The sequence below is a fragment of the Diabrotica undecimpunctata genome, chromosome 4 (assembly GCF_040954645.1).
Source record: "Diabrotica undecimpunctata isolate CICGRU chromosome 4, icDiaUnde3, whole genome shotgun sequence".
Classification (NCBI taxonomy): Eukaryota; Metazoa; Arthropoda; class Insecta; order Coleoptera; family Chrysomelidae; genus Diabrotica; species Diabrotica undecimpunctata.
Window position 1 is genome coordinate 114894290 of NC_092806.1, and position 20406 is coordinate 114914695.

At 32.6% G+C, this 20406-nt stretch overlaps 1 protein-coding gene across 1 annotated transcript in view; it reads right to left on the bottom strand.

Moving 5' to 3' along the window:
* Positions 1-2423: 2423 nt before the first annotated feature.
* LOC140439877 (serine/threonine/tyrosine-interacting protein-like) overlaps positions 2424-20406 on the bottom strand; it is a 39016-nt gene continuing 21033 nt past the window's right edge. Inside the window, exon 3 of the mRNA XM_072530043.1 lies at positions 2424-18951. Coding sequence (XP_072386144.1) covers positions 18660-18951 — 292 coding nt within the window. The 3' untranslated portion in view covers positions 2424-18659. The remainder of the gene's footprint in view (positions 18952-20406) is intronic.

Here is a 20406-nt window from a genome sequence, read left to right on the forward strand (position 1 = left end):
ATTTCATTCATTAATCTTTACAATCCACAGGGATTACAGCTAACGCCATGGCGTTTAAAATTCTATTCTTGGATAAGGTGGATCATTCCTCTGTCATTTAGAGCTTTGTGTGTGTATTTGCTGCTGTCGTGACTCTTTTCCATTTTTTCCTGTCCTTGCACTGACTTTACAGTCTTTAACATTCATTGTTCTTATATCATCTTCTACATCATCCAGCCATCTTCTTCTAGGTTTTCCTCTACACCTGGGCCACATTGGTGTCCAGTTAGTGATCCTTCTCAGCATATCTGAGTGTGAGCGTCTCTACCCCAGTTCAATTTTCGATTCCATTCCATTGGATTTTGTCAACAAGTTTTCTCAGTTATGAAATCCAAATTCTTTTTACTCATATGTCATGTAATATAAGGTTCTCCTTATCATTGTAATAGACGTTTGTTAAAAAGGAGTTATGGGAAGATCCTAGTAGTATTTGTTTGCAATTTATTCTGTGAAGTTCCTAAAAAGAAACTAGGCATCAAAAGAAAAAATCACTTTGACACATTAAAAGAACATAACTCTATATTACACGAAACAAAACAAAAATTTACAAAGATATAAAAATAGATTTCTTTCTTAAGCTAAAAATTCCAAAACAATTATATACATACAGGCACTAAATTAAGTAGTTATACAACTATACAATAAACAAAAATTCAAGCTAAACATTTTGTCTAAACTTAGCTTTTAAATAAAATTCATCAATGAAATAATGAACATCTACAAAATAAATAACAACACTGACTAGTTATCAAAATGTTCAATAACAAAAAAACGGGCCATATTTATCTGTTTTTCAAATCAGCCAAAGAGCAATGATGCGTTAAAACGGAAAATAGATTTCCTTTGCAATAACTCTAGCATGATTTGATACAGGATTAATTTAAAAGCAATGCTATTGTTTCCCAGGATATAATCATGGTAAGTAGAAGATAAATAATATTAGGAAAATGGTTATAAATAAATGCAGTGAAAGGTTCATTATGGATAGTTGTTATGGCAAAAGAAAAACGGAAATTTTCTAGATCAAAGCAAGAAATATTACGAAGAGTTACGATAACCGCGCAGTAAATAAAAAGAAACAGGTTTGATAACCTTTCTTATTGGAGAAATGTCACGATAATGTACAGTAATCCTCTAATAATAATAGTCTCCCATCACTATCACCAGTGCAGTTTAAAAGTTACAATAATTTATACCTTCTTTTATTAGACCATAAGCTAACACAAATAATAAAGTCAGAGCTAAATTTCGCCCAAAATAATCATTTTGTGATAAATATCTCACCCAAATATCTCGATGATAAAAACTAGATCTAAAAATACTAAATAGTTATAATCATTGCACTTACGATTGCTAATAATTAATAAAAATATATTATAGTCTCCAGAATAAATATTGAGGTGATTCTACAGTAAATGGAAAGAATATATAAAAATCTATTTCGAAAGGTATTGTAAATACGGGATTGAAAGTGGAAGAAATAAACAAACAACAGATACAACTTTTTTGTGTACACCTTTGTACTAAGGTAAGTTGGATTCAATCAATTTATTTTTGTCCCCGGAATGCGTAATTTAATTTATGACATACCTTTTTGAAACACCCTATATATATATATATATATATATATATATATATATATATATATATATACATATATATATACATGAAGTAATACGAAGTCGGGAGACCTCTCTTTGATAAAATGAAAGTAAAAACTTGCATTTCATTTCAATTCTTCGAATTCCTCTTTAAATTTGCGGTTCACCTAATTTGCTATCAAAGAGAGGTCTCCCGACTCTCTTATACTGTTCAGAAACTAGTGAGTTTGGCACAAAAAAATAATACAAGCGATCGAAATGGATGCATTTAGAAGATCAGTTCGAATACCAAGAACACAGAGAATTAGAAATGAAAATATCAGAGAACAAAAGGGATTTCAGGGCACAATCATTACTGACATCGAAAGAAAACAACTTATCTGGTACAGACACGTACATAATATGAACGAAAACAGATTACCCAAATAAGCACTCAATTGGATACATAGAAACAATCATCGAAACAAATGAAAAAACTTGCAACGAGTAAATTCGTAAGTTCAGGAGTGTGGGAAACTTTAAGTTTAACTGAGGATACATTAAGATAGCTTGAAGGATGTAGACGAGAAGGGCATTTAAGAAAATCTGATAGGAGGATAAGAGGAACCATAAAATGTAAACTGAATTATACTTATAATTGTGATTAAACAAATAATTGAACTTTTGTTTTAAACTAATGGGGTTTCGGAAATTATTCGAATTCCCTACAATCGTTTAAGCTCATATACATCTAAAACACAACTATTAAATGCACTATACATTTACAAGAATAACTATTATACATAAGATACAAAAATAACATTTATGTTTTTAAGTCTTAATTACAAATAATTTTTGTACAACCAATTATAACTTAGGTATAATAATAATTGAAAATTTCGTTTGATGTTTGTGAATTTTGATGATTCTCGTTAAGTTAGTTATGTATGATGGTAATAGTTTTAGTTTACAGAAAGTTGGGAAGGTGTACTCAGGTTTTTTCAGCATTTCAGCATGTTAAATTACAAACTGTATCTTAGGAATATAAGTTTTTAAATATATTGTTAAAATATAAATATTGGAAATACAAATCGAAGTATTAATTTAGGACTTGCAGATTATGCACTTATGAAAATTGTTATTGGCAATTAGAACAAATAATTAACAAAGCTACAAGATTATAACGTACGTGTGACGCCTATAAATGTTTCTGTAATCTTGTCCGTCGGTAATCAAGGATTGATTTGTGCGCATATACCATAGTGTTGGGGCATCCCAGGTAATTACATGATTGCTAGATGACAACAGTCAAAATCATTCAGGGCAATAGAATTTAATCTGTTGTCTGAACGGTATATCGTTGATTACTGTAGATCTGTGGCAGCAGTCGACAACCAATCTAATTGTAATGAGTTCCCTGCGAAATGGGCATGAGATAGAAACCGAGGTTCCTGTTAAAAGCGTTGTGAGAGGTAGAGGTGTCATCGCCAGTCGGTGGACAGTAAGAAAAAGGCTTAAGGCGGCAAATTTGATTTCAAAATGAGCTATCACGGAATCCAAATTGAACGCACCTCAGAAACCAGCTCGATTGACAATCGACCGTTACATTACAGATATTATCCGAAGACCATATTGTTCCTTACGCCGACGACGGCTTCCTGCTATTCAATATTAACACTTACTTAACACTCAATGTCGCACAGTACGTATGACCAAGTTATCTACCTGAAAACGATATATCGACAATGGACTCGCCCCAATTGGGTCAGAACATAAGTTTCATCAAGTATCTATGAGATAAGCTTAAACACAGAGTTCGAGCACGGAATCCAGCACCATCAATAGTTAAGCATTCCACGAAGAATCAGAAACGTTTCCACAGGAATCAATCAAAAACTAAGGTTCTTAAGAAATGAAAATTTCGTGTAATACAGCGCAAAGGTTCAAAAATATAGTATTATTTTTAAACAATTGAATTTACTTATTTTTCACTACATAAAACTTTCATTCATTGCAGGTTTTCTTAAATTATCGTTAAGTTAGATTCTTTAGGTTTTTGGATTAGCAACTCCTTCAATAACGTGTCGATTTTAATCAAAGTTCCCTAATAGGTTCACAGCATTTTATTTAAAATTTCCAATAGATTAGGAACAACATTTATTACCAAGCAAGCTTGATTTTTCTCACAAATATAGTAAGATATAGTGGAGTGATTTTGGTTTTTAAGGCTCATATCTTGTCGAACGTACGATTTAATTTTCGTCTTATACTTCAGTAAATAAAGAACATTTGTTAAATTACTTATTGAATTGCAAATTCAACATGGTATTATTTCCATGGCATAAAAGGAGTCTAGTTGCCCAATATTACCCACCAAACAAGAAACGAATTGTATTAGAGGAGAAAACAAAAAGAAAACATATCATGATACATTCTTTTATATCCGCATAAGAAATAGTGATATAACGATTATCAAAGGCAATTTTAAGGCTAAAAATTTAAAACAAAAGCCAACTGTGCATTGGCAAGAATATTTAAACATTTCAATTGGGACATCAACGTTTTGCTAAGTCTGGATGCAAAAATACAATAGAAAACATTGACATTCGGTTAGATGGAAAGAAAACGATACAATGTTGACAAATTACTCAAAAATGTATTTTAGATTTGTATTGTTCTTAAAACTTAATGCAAACTTTTACAGTTTACACAGAAAAAAACATCTTTACTAAATAAATTACTCGATTTTGCTCACATACATACGCAAACCTTAAATTTAAGAAGCGCAAAATTTCCATTCAAATGAAAATAATAGTGGCCGTTTTCTTCATCAAATACAAGTTTGACAATTTATTAAAATCATGCTGACATATCGTTGGGAAATCTCCAACATTTTATTCTATTGTAGACTTTCACTGAGCTGGAAAATATCCAATCGCATGAAAGTGACTTTTAAGCCTATTGGATCACGTGAAAATAAAAAGCGACAGCGAAATAAACAAGTTCTCCAAGAACGACTCCGTCAAATGGTGTTTAAATGATATAGGGCGCATAAAAAATGACTAAACTAACTGATGAAGCCACGCGCTCCTCAATATTATAGATGTCGGCTCATGATAGGATACCTTGGGTTAATATGTGCTGAGGAAGGTTCTATCACTATTATATCTATCTACGTGGAAGAGAATTTCACAAAGTACATTCTTGAAGAAAAAACGGAGTGGAAAGTTGTTAAGGTTGAAGAACACCCTAATCCAAAGCGTGCCAAAAACGTACCTGTCAGACACTGAACGCAATGCTCTGCTGTTGGATTAAAAGATATTTACGCTGACTATGGATATTGAACATATGAACAGACTAACAGAGAACCATATTGACATTAGTAGAATTATTTACAATGAAATCTACGATACGGGGGAAATTCCGAAAGAATAGGAAATGGCTAATATCTGTGTTCATCCCAATACCCAACACAATGAAATGAGGAGAATATAGACCGATCAGCTTGATGAACCATATTTTAAAAGTATATTTGCGACTGATACAAGATGTCAACTGTGACATATTCATATGTCGAGTTAACTTACACAGAAATAAATGATCGAAAAAGAATCATTACCAATTTGTGCCGATATAAGAAAGCCATAATACGAGTAGGCCAACAGAAATCTAAAGAGATACCTATAAGAAGAGAAGTACGACAAGGACGTGTACTATCCCCTCTACTTTTTAATATGTGCTCAGAATAAATATTTAAAGAAGCACTAAATTAATGGATCCCCCGTTAATAATCTCAGATATGCAGACGATACAATACCCCTGGCGGACAGTAGAAAAGGGTTGCAAATTTTGGTTGATCGCAGTAAGCAACACTACGAGAGGTATGGAATGGCTCTGAACACAAAAAAATCATGATTGTCAGTAAGAACAAGATTGAACACGAAACAATCTACGTTAAAGGAAAAAGCTTTAGAGAAAGTACCCAGATACAATTACTTGGGGTGTGAGCTAAATGAACAATGAGACCACAGCCTTGAAATAAAACGACGCACTGAGATGACCAGAAGCGCTTTCAATAAGATGAAAGCAGTATTGTGCAATAGAAAACTGGGAATAGAAATTATAACTAGAGTAATGAGAGGCTACGTATTCTCTGCCCTTTTATATGGAGTTGAAGCCTGGACAATTACCGACGCAACTGAAAAAAGACACCTTTGAGATGTGGTGTTATCCAAGAAAGTGGAAAAGATCATAGATACAACACGTAAAAAACACGGAAATATTAAGAAAGATGAAAAAAGAAAAAGAAATACTCAACACTACGAAAGAAAGAAAAATACGCTACTTTGATCACATACTAAAAAACGAAAAATATGAGTTGTTGCGACTGGTTATACAAGGGAAAGTGGAAGGAAAAACAGGACCAAAAATTGGCTTACTTCGGCCACATCATGCGTAATAATAAATACCGACTTCTACAAGGCAAGATTGAGGGTAAGAAAGGCCGTGGACGTAGACGTATATCCTGGTTGACCAATCTTAGGAAGTGGACTGGTCTTCCATAAGGTTTGTTCCAAAATATTCCAAATAAGGTTTATTCTTTTTTCTGTCATGATCCATGTTTCTGCGCCATATGTGACTATTGGTCGTATGATGGTTTTATAGATTTTGAACTTTACTCCCCTATGAACGTCCTCGCTGCAAACCTTAGATATATGTATCATATCACATATCCCAGGTATGTCAGTTGTTTTACATTTTAAATATTTGCGTCGTCTATTGTCAAAATTTTGCACGGTTCGTTCAACTGTCGTTTCCTTGTTTGTAGTAGAGCTTTAGTTTTGTCTAAGTTGACATCTAGACCTATTTCTTTCTCATTTTCTAAGGTTCACATTTCACATAAAGTTGTCTCTTACGGTTCGGCCCATTAAGTTTACATCGTCTGCATACATCACAGTCTGTTTAGACTTATTACACAATATATTTTTGGATTTAGGGATATTTTTCTTATAAGATATTCCATACATGTATCGGAGCCAGGTCTTCTCCGTTTTAGCACTTTAGTTATCTGGAAGGGGGTTTGTCAGTTGATGTTGGAGTCGTACTTGCGCTTCTTTGTGAATCGTAGTAGCTTCAACTAATTTTACTAATTTCCTTGATATACTAAATTCAGATTTGGTAGATATCTTTATAGTGATCCCAGTCTTTAGCTAATATTTGTTTTATGTTGAATAGCTGGGCAATAGTAGACCGTCCTGGCATTCTCCTACGATTTGCTCTGCGAAGTGACTCAATATCCTGTCTGTAACCCATGTTATAGCATGTTCTATGGCTCATACATTGTAAGGATATGCCTCTGTAGTTTTTGTAGTCTCCCTTCTTATAGATTGGCCATATAATTGCTTTTTTCCAGTCGCCTGGAATGTCTTCTGTATTTCACACGTCTGTGTTTAATTTATCTAACCTATCTATCAATGTGTATCCATTTTGAGAATTTCAGCTGGTTGCTGTCAATACCCGGGGATTTATTGTTTTTCAGTGCTTTAATGGCACCCATGATTTCCTGTATTGTGGGTGGGTATGTTGATTCATTATTCTGGTTCTGATATTCTGTTAACTCCAAATCCGTTACAATACGGGCTGTGTTTGTTTGCGTTTGCTCTATTAACAGACCCTCGAAATAGTTTTTCACTTCCAGCCTGTTTTATTGTTACAACGTCACTGATAATTTGTCCTTCGATATTCCTACAAAGATTTGTGTGTGATTTATATCCCTCTCTGAGTTGTTTCAGATATTTATACGCTCCATCCTGATTGAAATCTTCCTCCATTTTTAGTATTTGGTCTTTTTCGTATCTCCTCTTCTTTATTCTGTATATTTTATCTTTATTCGAATTTTTCGCACCTTTCTCGTGTTCTTCTTTGAGCATACTGCACGTATAGTTAATTTATTTTGTCTATTGCTTGTTTATATTCTTCATCAAACCAAAGCTTTAAAGCAAAAGCAAATTTAATCATATTCACTTATATTTTTCTTATATATTGTAAACATATTTTCAAAGTTTTCAAGTTTCTGTGTATTTTATTGAATTGTATGTATTTAAGCAGTTTTTGTGTTTTATCCAAGCTTGGAAAAGTTAATTTAGTTGGTTCATTGTTATACTTTAATAAAACATTTTTATTATTCATATTGGGAGACAAAAATATTGTTAAAAAGTTTTTTTTTCAGTTACATACGGCAAAAGTATATGACAATACCAAAACATTTATTAAAAGATGTTGATCACAACAGTACCTTGCGATGTCAGAATTACGAAAGACAAAACTTTGCCCGCTAATGTTTGCTTCTTTTGTCGCTTTAGACAGCTTTCCCTGTTGCTATCCACTGAGTTGAATGCTGATTTGAAATCGGAATGAAGTGATGGATCCATCAACTTTCACATATTCAGCTACCCAGTAACTTTCTCATTGGCAAACATTCAGTTAAGAATACACTATCTTCTGATGTTTTTAATTCCTCTGCCTTCTCAGATAACTTCAATTTACGATCGGCCAAAACGATGTTGTGAATTTTTAAATTTTTTCTGGGACAACTGCCAAATTTGACCGACCGGGGCGTTTGATATATGGTTAACCCTTAAATGCATCGTGTTGCCGTTCGGCAACATAGGTAAACGATTGAATGAAATGTCTATTCTGATTCTAATTTGAAGTAACTGCATGGCGTTGCCTGTAGTCTACATAGTGTAAATATAAAATAGTTTGGCACTTTTTGAACAGATATCATAAGCATGCACTTCGACCCATTGAATTGTTTTACAGCTAACCTGTACCGTCGTGTATTATTTGATAAAGTTTGTGAGTCATATCTAGTTAGAATATTAGTGATTTATTATTGAATAAATATCCTAGTTAGTAGGTAAGGTATATACTTTATATTTTTATTATGCTCCCTTGTTGTTTTTACCGCATTCATGAGAAAAATGAAAAACATGCTTTGTTGCCGTTTTGCTACAGTGCGCACTCAAGAATGCCTGACATAGAATATTTACATCTGATTCTTTATTACAGAATGCATCGTCAGAATTATTTGTCGGAGAAGGATCTGCAGGAATATTAGGCAAATTTCACTGGAATGGGTACTGAAGATGAATTTTCTTCTTCCAAATTTTTCCAGTGTAACACTTGAACAACATCTACGCATTGATGAGCAAATGTGTTCCACCAAAATTGGTCATTATATGAAACAATACTTGGCAAAAAAAAACGCAAAAATGGGGATTCAAATTGTTTGTGCTGGTAGGGATTTCCGGATATTCGTATAATTTTGAAATTTACACAGGACAAGAAAATTCTGTGATGTAGTGTGGCACTGTGTTTCATTAAAAATAATTGTTTTTATAATTTTCATGTAAATTAACAATATATATTTTATATCCTAACTTGACCTTGTATGAACAATGTAGGATTTTGGCAACAAACCTGTTATGGTCAAAAACAAATGTTTAAAATTAAACATATTTTTTTTTATTTTTTCGTCATTTCTAAGCTTCCGCTAAAGTCTTTTTTGATATTTGACATCAATAAAAAAAATCATGCATTTAAGGGTTAAAGCCATCGCTTCGCTTGTACAGGTTTTTACCATCAGGAAATATCGCTTTATCGATAATTCAACACATTAACTTCACATGTCGCTTAACTCGCTATGACTTGTAAACTGATGGTAAAAGATTGGGCTCAAATTTTTACAGCAGAATCTTAAAAGTTGATATTTTCCAAATCATATAGATGTGTTCTTAGTTGCGCAATATATATGCTAAGTCCTGGACTTAATTAGTGATGTGGTAAATTACCTAATAATGAATAATAGTTTAGGTAGAAAAATGATTTATTGTTTTTAAACAACAATTTAAAAAAGAAATCTTAATTCCAACATTTGCAGATTATACAAATGTATTTGACTGAGACCAAATAACTGCTTCACTGGTAGATTACAAAGTAGAGTATAAAAATGTAAACTTTTGTATTAATAGTCACAAATTTACAATAGAGAAGTTATTAACTTTCAATAAATCTCAAACTTAATTTTTCATATAACATAAACATCTTCATAAAGGATAAACAAGCATGTTACAATATATAAATATTTCAAACGAAACTTCAAGGATATACCAATGTAAACAAACCCGTGCAAAGATTAGGCTACCCAACTTACTGCATCAAAAGATGAGTTAATATACAGGGTGTAAAAAAAGGTAGGTCATAAATTAGGCCACATACTAATGCTAAATGGCAACTGTTTGACATTTGTAATGAAAATGAATATGTAGCTTTAACAAGGGCATCTTTCAGATAAAAATAACGAAATTGGTCCATTTTTGAAGGTCAGTTTTATCGAGATACGGCGTTATTTTCATTACACTTCAAAAATCTGCAGTCAGCTGTTATTGACAAGAATAATATTAAACAGTGGCATTAATAATCTTCTAAATATTGTATACTAAAGATTCCAGTGATTGTGCATTTGAGTTTATTATGGAAAATTAAATTGCCCATTACAATTGTAAAAAAAGGTTTTAGAAATTGCAGATATCTGCAATTATGAGAAAGTTGGGTCAGGTTTAATTGAGGTTTCAAATAATTACTGGTAATTTTGAAATGTCAGGAAATAGTGCAGCACTATTTTTCACAGACAATTATTAAGGATACAACATTATAAGAAACCCGACAATTCATTTTCATTACAAAATCAAAAAATTCATGAGATGTTGGAAAAAATCGATGTTTCTTATTTACTTTTTTTGTCTGGAAAGTATGGTTCATTCGAGCTATTTTTGATCTGAGAGTGGTGGTTAATTTATTGTCTACCGTTTTGTTACACCATGTATTTTGCATCATAAAATCAGTTTTGACAGTAAATCATGCCACGTTTGAAGTGCATGTGATGTTAAGGCAAAGAAATGTTTATTTCATTATTTAACTCAAGTTTAGACATCTGTGACAAACTTCCCTTTATGCATCTAAACTTTAACCTGGAAATTAAAGAATGTAGTAGTGACACCATAACATGTTATAAAACAGATATTAAAAAATAATATCAAAGCTACTGGCACAAAAATATAGACAAATACATAAAAATCTATAGTATATATTACACATATTTCTTAATAACATTTTACACAATAAACAATGGACCTCATATAAAAATATATTGTAAATGTTAAAGGACCAAAATATATCTATAACTGACAATGTGCTAAAAAATACAATGGACCATATTAATGTCAGAACAATTCGGTATAATTATATTTTTCTTAAACGTATTTCTAGTTTATCTCATGAGCTTCTAAGTGGTGCAGCTAAAAAGTTATCAAATTTTCAGTATATATGTTTTACTATGAGCTGATTTTAATTATTATATTTATTGTGAATTAACCCTGTATGGGTATGTGTTACCATATGGTTACATTATCCATCATAAAAAGGTAATTCTTATTTCCATATAACTAGTCAAATCTGAACTTTTCTAAATACACCGTCTCCGTTTCGAAGTTTGACTATCTATCATGCTATTTGGATCTTAGATACAGCTGCACGGAACAGTTCATTGTTTACATCCAAACGACTCTCTTAAATTTCACAGCCAAAACATCTTTCTTCTCCCTATACTTCTTCTTCCTACAATTTTTCCCTGTATTGAATTTTCGACTTTTGATGGTTAACAGTAATTCTCTTTCTTTTTCATTCTTCTGAGTACCACTGTATTCGTTATTTTATCAGTCCAGGGTATTTTCAGTCGTTCATTCGCATATGTTTCCAGGTTCATTCGCATATGTTTTTTTATGTTAAGTGTTAGATCATATGCTCATAGTAAAGGTTGGTCATTATTCGTATATCTTTGGAATCTATGTTGTTATTTTTAAGAAGTTGTATATTTGCTCATGTCTCTCTTTGTTGATTACTTTGATATAGTCAACAAAACATACGCAAAACACATACATAGGCATCTTGGTTTACATCTAGGAAACGGGTGTCTTCGATATTTTCTTTGAGATTGGCATATAGTCTGTGGTGTATGATTTTCAGAAACCGCTTTAACATACGGCTCATTAAACGGATAGTGAGGTATTCGTTGCAGTGACTGGTGTTTGGTATCGTTGGGTGGTTATAAATAATGTAGATGTGAGCCACTCTTGGGGTATTATGCCATTCTATACGTGCTAATGAAGAAGTCTTTCAGTGTGTAGATATTTCTTGTCTACTAATTTTATAATATATATTGCGAATATATCAGGTTCGGGCACTCTTCCGTTTTTCATATTTTCCAAAGCATATTGAATTTTCGCTTTTGCTATTTCAAGTCCTATTTGGCTTTCTTGGAGTATCGTTACGGTTTTCTTCTCGGTTGTCTTTAAAAGAGTTTTTAATATAGTTCTTTCATAGTTAGAAGTTCTTCCATAATTGAATCATTCTCGTCTAATATATAAGAGGTCTCGTTGGTTCTTGTTTTTCCTGTTAGTTTCTTCATTTTTTTCCTATATAAATTAAAAGTGTCGTGTTTCCTTGTAGTTTTTCTACTTCTACATACTTATCTGTAAAGCAATTTTCTTTTGCATTTCGAATTTTCTGTCTAATTTTATTTTAGATTTCTTTTTATTTTTTTTTTGGTGTTGGTTCTATATTTTCTTTTCTTCGGGCCCGCAATCACCCGCTGAAACGTATCGTTATAGGTTGGTGATAGTTATTTTTTTTTTGTAAATTTATAATGTTGGTAACAAAGTCCCTAACAATCCAAGAAAAGATATTAAATCCAGCAAACTTTGTTTAGACAAAAATCTAAAGAAAATTACAACACCAACTTCTGCCAGACCATCTGAGCCATCATTGCCATCTGAGTCACGCGAATCTTATTAACTACCTTTTTTGTGAGTGTTACTGTTTCCGCTCCATAAGTGAGTACAGGTAACACACGTTGATCAAAGATTTTCCTTTTAAGGCATATGGGTAGATCCGATTGCAATACATAGTTTAATTTACCAAAAGCTGCCCAGGCTAATCCTATACGACGTGGGAGCTCACATGTCTGGTTATTTCTGCCCAATCGAATTTCATGTCCTAGGAACTTATACGATGTAGTCTGCACAATAGCCCTTCCATCAACAGCAATATTTCGTTTTAGCACAAGATTAGTCAATATTTGCGTCTTGTTCATATTAATCTTTAGTCCGACCACCGAATTTTTCAAACATTATTATTGCATCATCCATACGACTCATCCATCAATCTCAAATGACTGAGCTTCTCTCCGTTTATGTTGATACCATGCTCGTTCAGATGTGCCTTCTTACAAGTATGTTCTAGAAGCGTCGTGAATAGCTTTGGAGAGAATGTGTCTCCTTGTCATACTCCTCGCTGTATACAGAATTTATTTGTTTCTTGTTCAGATAGTCTTACGCTAGCTGTGGCATTTTGGTAGATATATTTGATTTTGTTAGTGTAGCGATGGTCTATTCGGCATTCTATCAATGCTTTTATTATTATACCATTGTATAAAAATAATTACACAATATAGTTTACCTTTTTTAATTCCTCTAAGGTCAATGTTACCATATGGTCACTTTTTTCAAAACAGACTAAGTATCGTGGGCAATTTCGCAAATTTTATATTCAGGAATCGCTTTGAAAATTCCATTTATAATAGTGCTATTGGAGTAGCTATAACACAAATTCATTTTTTGTTCCCTCTTTCACAAACCGTTTCCAAACGTTACAAAATAACTCCATGTTACGTAACACCTACCTTTAAATGGTTGCTAAAAAGACAATTTAATTCTGACATCACACATTCGGACTCAAGCGCTAACCACAAATAAAAAAATATTTCCATAACACCAAAAATTTTTTTTATTCTCCGAAGCTTCTTCAAGACTTACTCAAAATGATAGTGAATAACAACAAACACAGATATTCCAACTTCACTATACCAGCGAATTCTAAGATTTGTACAAATTAGTGAATTTATATCCTTATTGGTACTAGTGTAGCCAGAGGGTACGATCTCTACGGATATGAAATTTATATCAAGGAATTCTGCTTCACTTACTAATGATTGTACAATGATTTTTATTGGGTGGAAAACGTTCTTTTTTTATGTAATTTTCATTTATTATTTTGAATTTCTAACTTATTTTTAAAAGCCACTGCCATTATATATCATGAAACAAGAAGAAATGATACTAATGACAACCGTTTCATACGCTCAACACGGGTAATTCTAACCCCTGTTGCCATAGTAATACAAAATCTATTTTTTGTTGGTTGATGAGACTGCGAGTTTATTTAATTTCTCACATCTTTACTAGACATAGTGAACACGTACAAAGGAGATGTTTCAGCACTGCAGGAAATGCGGTGGTCCATATATTTATTATAGCTGCAATAAAAGCCAACTCATAGATGGGGTGGAATTTATTGTAAACCGAAGAACAAAAGGCCTTATTATCGACTTTAAAGTCTATTATTTGCGCTTAAAAGGAAAATTCTTTAATTCAATTCTTTAGTTACACAAATAGAACAACAGTTATTCGACGACCTAGAGCAAGCCTACAGGAGATGTCCCAGAACTGAGATTAAGATTGTATTAGGTGACATGAATGCTAGAATAGGACGAGAGCGAATTTTCATGCCCACGATAGGAAAGCATAGCCTACACAACATCAGCAGCGATAATGGATTACGACTGATAACTTAGCAGCAGCACTCAATATGACAGTCGCTAGCACCCTGGAACACAAGAACATACACAAGGTAACCTGGACCTCTCCTGATGGAAGAACGAGTCAAATTAATCCCATCTTAATAGATTCGAGGCATGGAACAGACGTAATAAACTGCAGAAGTAATGGAGGCGCAAACATACACTCTGATCATTGCCTAGTGATCTCAACATTGAGGACTAGAATTTCAACCACTAGTAAAGATGGTAATGGATACAAAAAAATGAAATGTGCAAAAGCTGAGAGATGCGACAATTGCACAACGGTACTCGGAAAACATCACCAACAGGCGAAGGAATCAAAATGTAAATGAAGAAGGCCAGACAGACATAGACTCATACTGAACCAGAATAAAGGAAGACATTGAAGCAGCAGCGAAAGATGAAATAGTAACAGAAATTTGTGCCCGTAAAAATAATTGGTTTGACGATGAATGCAAGAATGCAACAAAAGAAAAAAATGAAGCCTACAGAAAGATGCTTAACCAACGAACCAGAATAACTGTAGAGAATTACCAGACAAAGAGAATTACCAGGCTGGTTTCCGAGGTGGTAAATCGACAATTCACCAGATTGCAACTAAGACAAATTTTTCGGGCTCAATCTCCTCCTTAAATCCACAATTATAACTAGAAACACAAAAATAAAATTCTTCTTCTTCTTCTTCAGGTGCCATATCCGCTACGGAGGTTGGCAATCATCATAGCTATTTTAATTTTTGAGGCAGTAGCTCTAAATAGTTGTTTTGAGCTGTATCCAAACCATTCTCTCAGGTTCTTAAGCCATGAAATTCGTCTTCTTCCGATGCTTCTTCTGTCATCTATCTTTCCTTGCATTATGAGTCGCAGGATGCCATACTTCTCGCCCCGCATCACATGTCCGAGATACTGCAGCTTTCTTTCTTTAATTGTAAGTTCAACTTCCTTCTCTTTACCTATTCTTCTCAGTACTTCATTGTTCGTAACTCTATCTACCCAGGAAACCCTCATAATTCTTCTATAGGTCCACATTTCAAAGGCGTTAAGTCGTCTCATTGTATCTAGATTTAACGTCCATGATTCCAATCCATAGTATAATACACTGTATACGTAACATTTTGTTAGGCGTACTTTAAGAGCTAATGTCTTTGCCACATTAGGACCTTTTTCATTTTTATAATATTAGAACGTGCTTTTTCGATTCTGACTTTGATTTCTGCAGTGTAGTCATTATTTTTTGTTATAAGTGTTCCTAGGTAAGTGTACTTTTTTATTCTTTCGATCTGCTGGCCCTCTACTATCAAGATTTCGTTAGTATTATGGTTGTTTTTACAAATTTTCATAAACTTCGTCTTTTTAATATTGAGCGAGAGTCCGTACTTTCTACTACACATTACTATTTTACTTATGAGTCTTTCTAGGTCTTGTAAACTATTGGCTATTATTACTGTATCATCTGCATATCTAATTTTGTTAACTAAGACTCCATTTAGTCTTATGCCGACTGATTCATCTTCCAGTGTTTCTCTAATTACCTTTGTCTTTGTCAGCTGGCGATTTCCATGTCTAAAGGCGTCGCTTAGGTAATTTAAGAAATGTATTTGCGTCTATAACACTATGCTCCTGGCAAAATTCTATTAGGCGATCTCCTCTGTTGTTTCGTTCACCAAGCCCATATGGTCCTAGTTTAGGGTAGCACTTTCCTTCGCCAATTTTTGCATTGAAATCACCCATGATATCTCATGATCACCCATGATCACTGTCAATAAAATTCTATAAAACAATAATACGCCCAGTATTATTGTTTCCTAACGTATGGTTCAGATACCTGGACTCTAACAAAAAATAATGAAAACATGTTTCGGATGTTTCGAAAGAAAAGTACTAAGGCGAATCTATGGAGCAGTGAATGACAATGGAGTGTGGAGAAGACGATACAACTTCGAACTTTATAGAATATACCAGGAACCTGATATCGTAAAACATATTAAGATAGAACGTCTGAGGTGAATAGGGAACTACTGCGGATGAAACAAAATGACTAACTAACTGATTCTGTGTATAATAATCACCGCAAACTCACGGTTTTGGCGATTGCGTCACTGTCGCACTCCATGGGAGTCACAATCGTAGGGTCTACCGTTTGTTACAATATAATTTCGCTAAATATAACAAAGGCGCTTTGTGTTTTATTCCTAGGTTTATATTCAGTTAATATTTTTGTTTGTATCTCTTTGATTTATTTAAGTATTTTTTTTTTTATTTATTCTGAACCGACTTACGTAATTTATTCTTACCGTTTATTCTCAGTGTAGAGGTGGAAACTAACGATTTAAGAAATTATTTATGTAACTGCTTTTTTAAAAATACTTTTTTAATATTCTTCTAACATTGTAAATTTAATTTAAATAATTGTGAAAAAGTAAAATTATAATGTAATGTATGATTTTTAATTTATATTTTGAAAACGACTTCCGAGTTGCAACTTAAAACGTTCCAAAAAATATATAATAATTAAAACGTACAATACCACAAGACAGCTTTAAACCCATATTAGCTTATGGTGTCTTATATTCTCTGACTTGGCAACTAGTTATTCAATTGTAAATATGATCTAAATTTATTTCAATTATTATTTTGTTTATCAAAATAAAAACCATAAATGAAATTACTTCTAATGTGGTATTTATGTATCCTCCTTTTCTGGGAACTATAGACTCTATTCATTCTAAATATAGCTAAAAAGGTCCATTGTCAAAAATTGTGCTTTTGAGATTTTTAAGTAAGAACTAAGAGAACTCAATTCTGTAATTTTATAAGAATGTAATTAACTTTATACTTGTCATCTGGTATTTATAAAAGTACCCATTTAAAATAATATAAGTAAAGTCTTTAGTAGTCCATAGTAATACTTAAATCTATATTTAATTGAGTACTTACACTGGTTGTTTCAAACAATATATTATCATGCCATATATATAATTTACTTTATTACTCATATCATTAATAATTTGCGAAAATTGAATTAAAAAAATTAAATAGTCAAAATTATCAGTGAAAAGAACATAACTCTTGTAATACACATGTGGGTAATAAAATGTCAGCTCCATCGCTAAGCGGTGTGACAAACTCAAATACGAGCAGTTTAGTAGGTTCACAGTTTGAGCCATAATACAGAAAGAAATGTTTCAAACGAAGCATTATAAAATCTAAAATGTGTCTGCAAACCAAATTGTCCAAACCAAAACACACTAGTTTCTGGCATAAACAATCGTCCAATTTAATAGTACACAGGCTACACAAATAATCATTTGAGACAATTGAAACGTATCATTTTTAGCTAATGCTAATCAAGACTTCTTCTCATGGCGCCATCTCCTTTCGAAGGTTAGCGATCCAAATGGCAATTGTAGTTTTGGAAACTGCTGCGCGAAAGATTTCTGCGGATGAGCGGTCAAACCATATCCTCAGGTCTTTCAGCCATGAGTTCTGGCGTCTTCTTACTGATCTTTTGTCCTGTACTTTTCCTTCCAGTATAACTTGAAGTATTTCATATATTTCGCCTCTCAACACATGACCCAAGTATTGCATTTTCCTCTCTTTTCCTCTCAATCAAGACTTAGATACTCTTATCTCAGCTTCATATTATTAAAATGATTCTTGCTTGATAAGTTTCTTTAGTAATGCTTGACAAGTTGACAGTTGCTTAAGATAACCCACAAACTCAACACTAAGAGAGATAAAAACTAACAATCAAAGTACCTGTTGGGAAATAATACATGTAAGTATGAATTTTCTAAAATTATGATAATTGTCAAATATTACAACACTGTGATTTCTGCTGATCCACATCAGACATTTGGAAAAACCATTATTTTGTTTTTGGAGATACTATTGACAGTAACAACAAAAACTTGTCATAGATCACCAAAGAAAATGGAAATAACCCAAAAATAAGTGCCAGATATTAAATGGATCACTACAAAACATATTATGCAAACCTTTATGTTGATTTTTTTATACCGGATTTTAACCATAATGCTTAAAAAGCAATTATACTTAAAAAATTAGCATAGCTCTATGTATATTTTATTTGAAACAACCTTCAAATTTAAACTATTTAAGATGTAAAACATACATCGACCACATCGGTCACTTTGTTCAAAAAATAAAATAAAAAATAAAATTTTAAATCAAACTAACAAAATCTCAGCAATATTGTTTTACATCTCAATAGAAAAATGCGTTATTAAGTCTTCGTAACACAAAAAAATACTTTAAAGCATCTTAGCTGCTTCTTAGAAGCCTATAAAGGTGATCTGAGATGTCTTCATATACTCTAACACTTATTTCACTATTATTGTCTGAATCTGGAGTGGGGGGCCTTTGTATAAGATTATAATCTACAGTTTCAGTCAGCTGTTCACATTTTCTTTTGGACCTACAGTCCTGGGAAGCCTCTCCATTCGCAAGAATCTGGCGGGCCTTGTAAATGGGCTCATATTCTATCAATTGAGCTCTAAAGCCTTCATTTGGGTCTATGGTAGCTCTTTTTGCTTTAACAAACTGTAAAGCCTCACTGCAAAACGTAATAATTAGTAAAATTAGGAAATTATATAAGATTTATATTTATTAAACATGTTTAAACAACCTAAAACAATTCGGTATTTTTAACATAAGGGATACAAGCATAAGTCTCATTTGATTAGTTTTCTTAATCGGATACCTTGTAAATGATTCAAAATTTAAAGTATAAAATATTATGTTATATTGTATTTCATTCCTGACAGCGATAAAAAAGAATTCTATGATGAGCTACAAACATTAGTGGAAAGAGAAGTGAAGCAAAATGAATTACTTATATTATTGGGAGATTTCAATGCCAGAATAGGAGACGAAGTAATACCAGGAATAAAACAAAGGTTTAATGAAAGAGTTATCAATGAAAACGAAAAAAAAACTGGTGAAATTCTGCACATCAAACGAACTAAGGATAACCAACACATTTTTTGATCATAAAATTCAAATACACGTTTGAAAATACAAGAGGACATAGATCAATGATAGATTATGTGGTCACAAACAGAAATATTCACCATAAACAGATAGTGGATGTGAGAAGTTTGACGTCACCCAATGTGGGAAGCGATCACTATTTGGTACTTGGTAAAATTAGATTCAATGAAAGATGGAAAGAGAAGCTTAAACAAACCAATGCAGAGGAAATAATAAAAATAGAAAATTTAAGAGATGACTCCATAAAATCATTATATCAAAAAAGGCTAGAACAGAAAATACAAATGGAGAATATCGAAAATGAAAGCAATGTAGAGATTAGCTGGAGAAAACTTAAGAAAAATATTCTGGATGATGCCCGAGAAGCCCTTGGAACGAAAATAATAAACAAAAAGTGGTCAACGAAAACACCATGGTTTACACTAGAAGTTAAACAAAAATGTCACCAAAAAAAGAAAGCTTTCCTAAAATATAAGTCAGAAAAAACGAATGAATCATATGAAGAATATAAAAGGATAAGAACTGAAACTCATCAATTGGTAAGAAAAACCAAAAACAGATTACTGGGAAAGATTCACAAAAGGACTAGAGATGGATTTCTGTGGACAACAGAAACAAGTATGAAAATAATGTGTAATAGAACACATACAAAAGGATACATGGGTGGCCTTCCTGACAGAAATGTTTAAAAAACAAAACGAAGAACCTTTACCAGAAACGCCAAATATAATAACTGAGGAAAAGACCGAAATCTCCCAAAACGATGTGAAAGAAGGAATAAACAAATTAAAAAACAGAAAGTCACCAGGAGAAGATCAAATACCAAATGAACTCTTAAAATATGGAGGTGATCACCTTGTACAACAACTGCAACTTCTTATTAATAAAATAATCACCACGAACAGAATACCAGATGAATAGAGGAGAGTGATCATGGTGATGTTCTTCAAAAAAGGAGATAAGAAAGACCCCAATAATTATCGAGCAATAAATCTATTAAATACAACACTCAAATTGA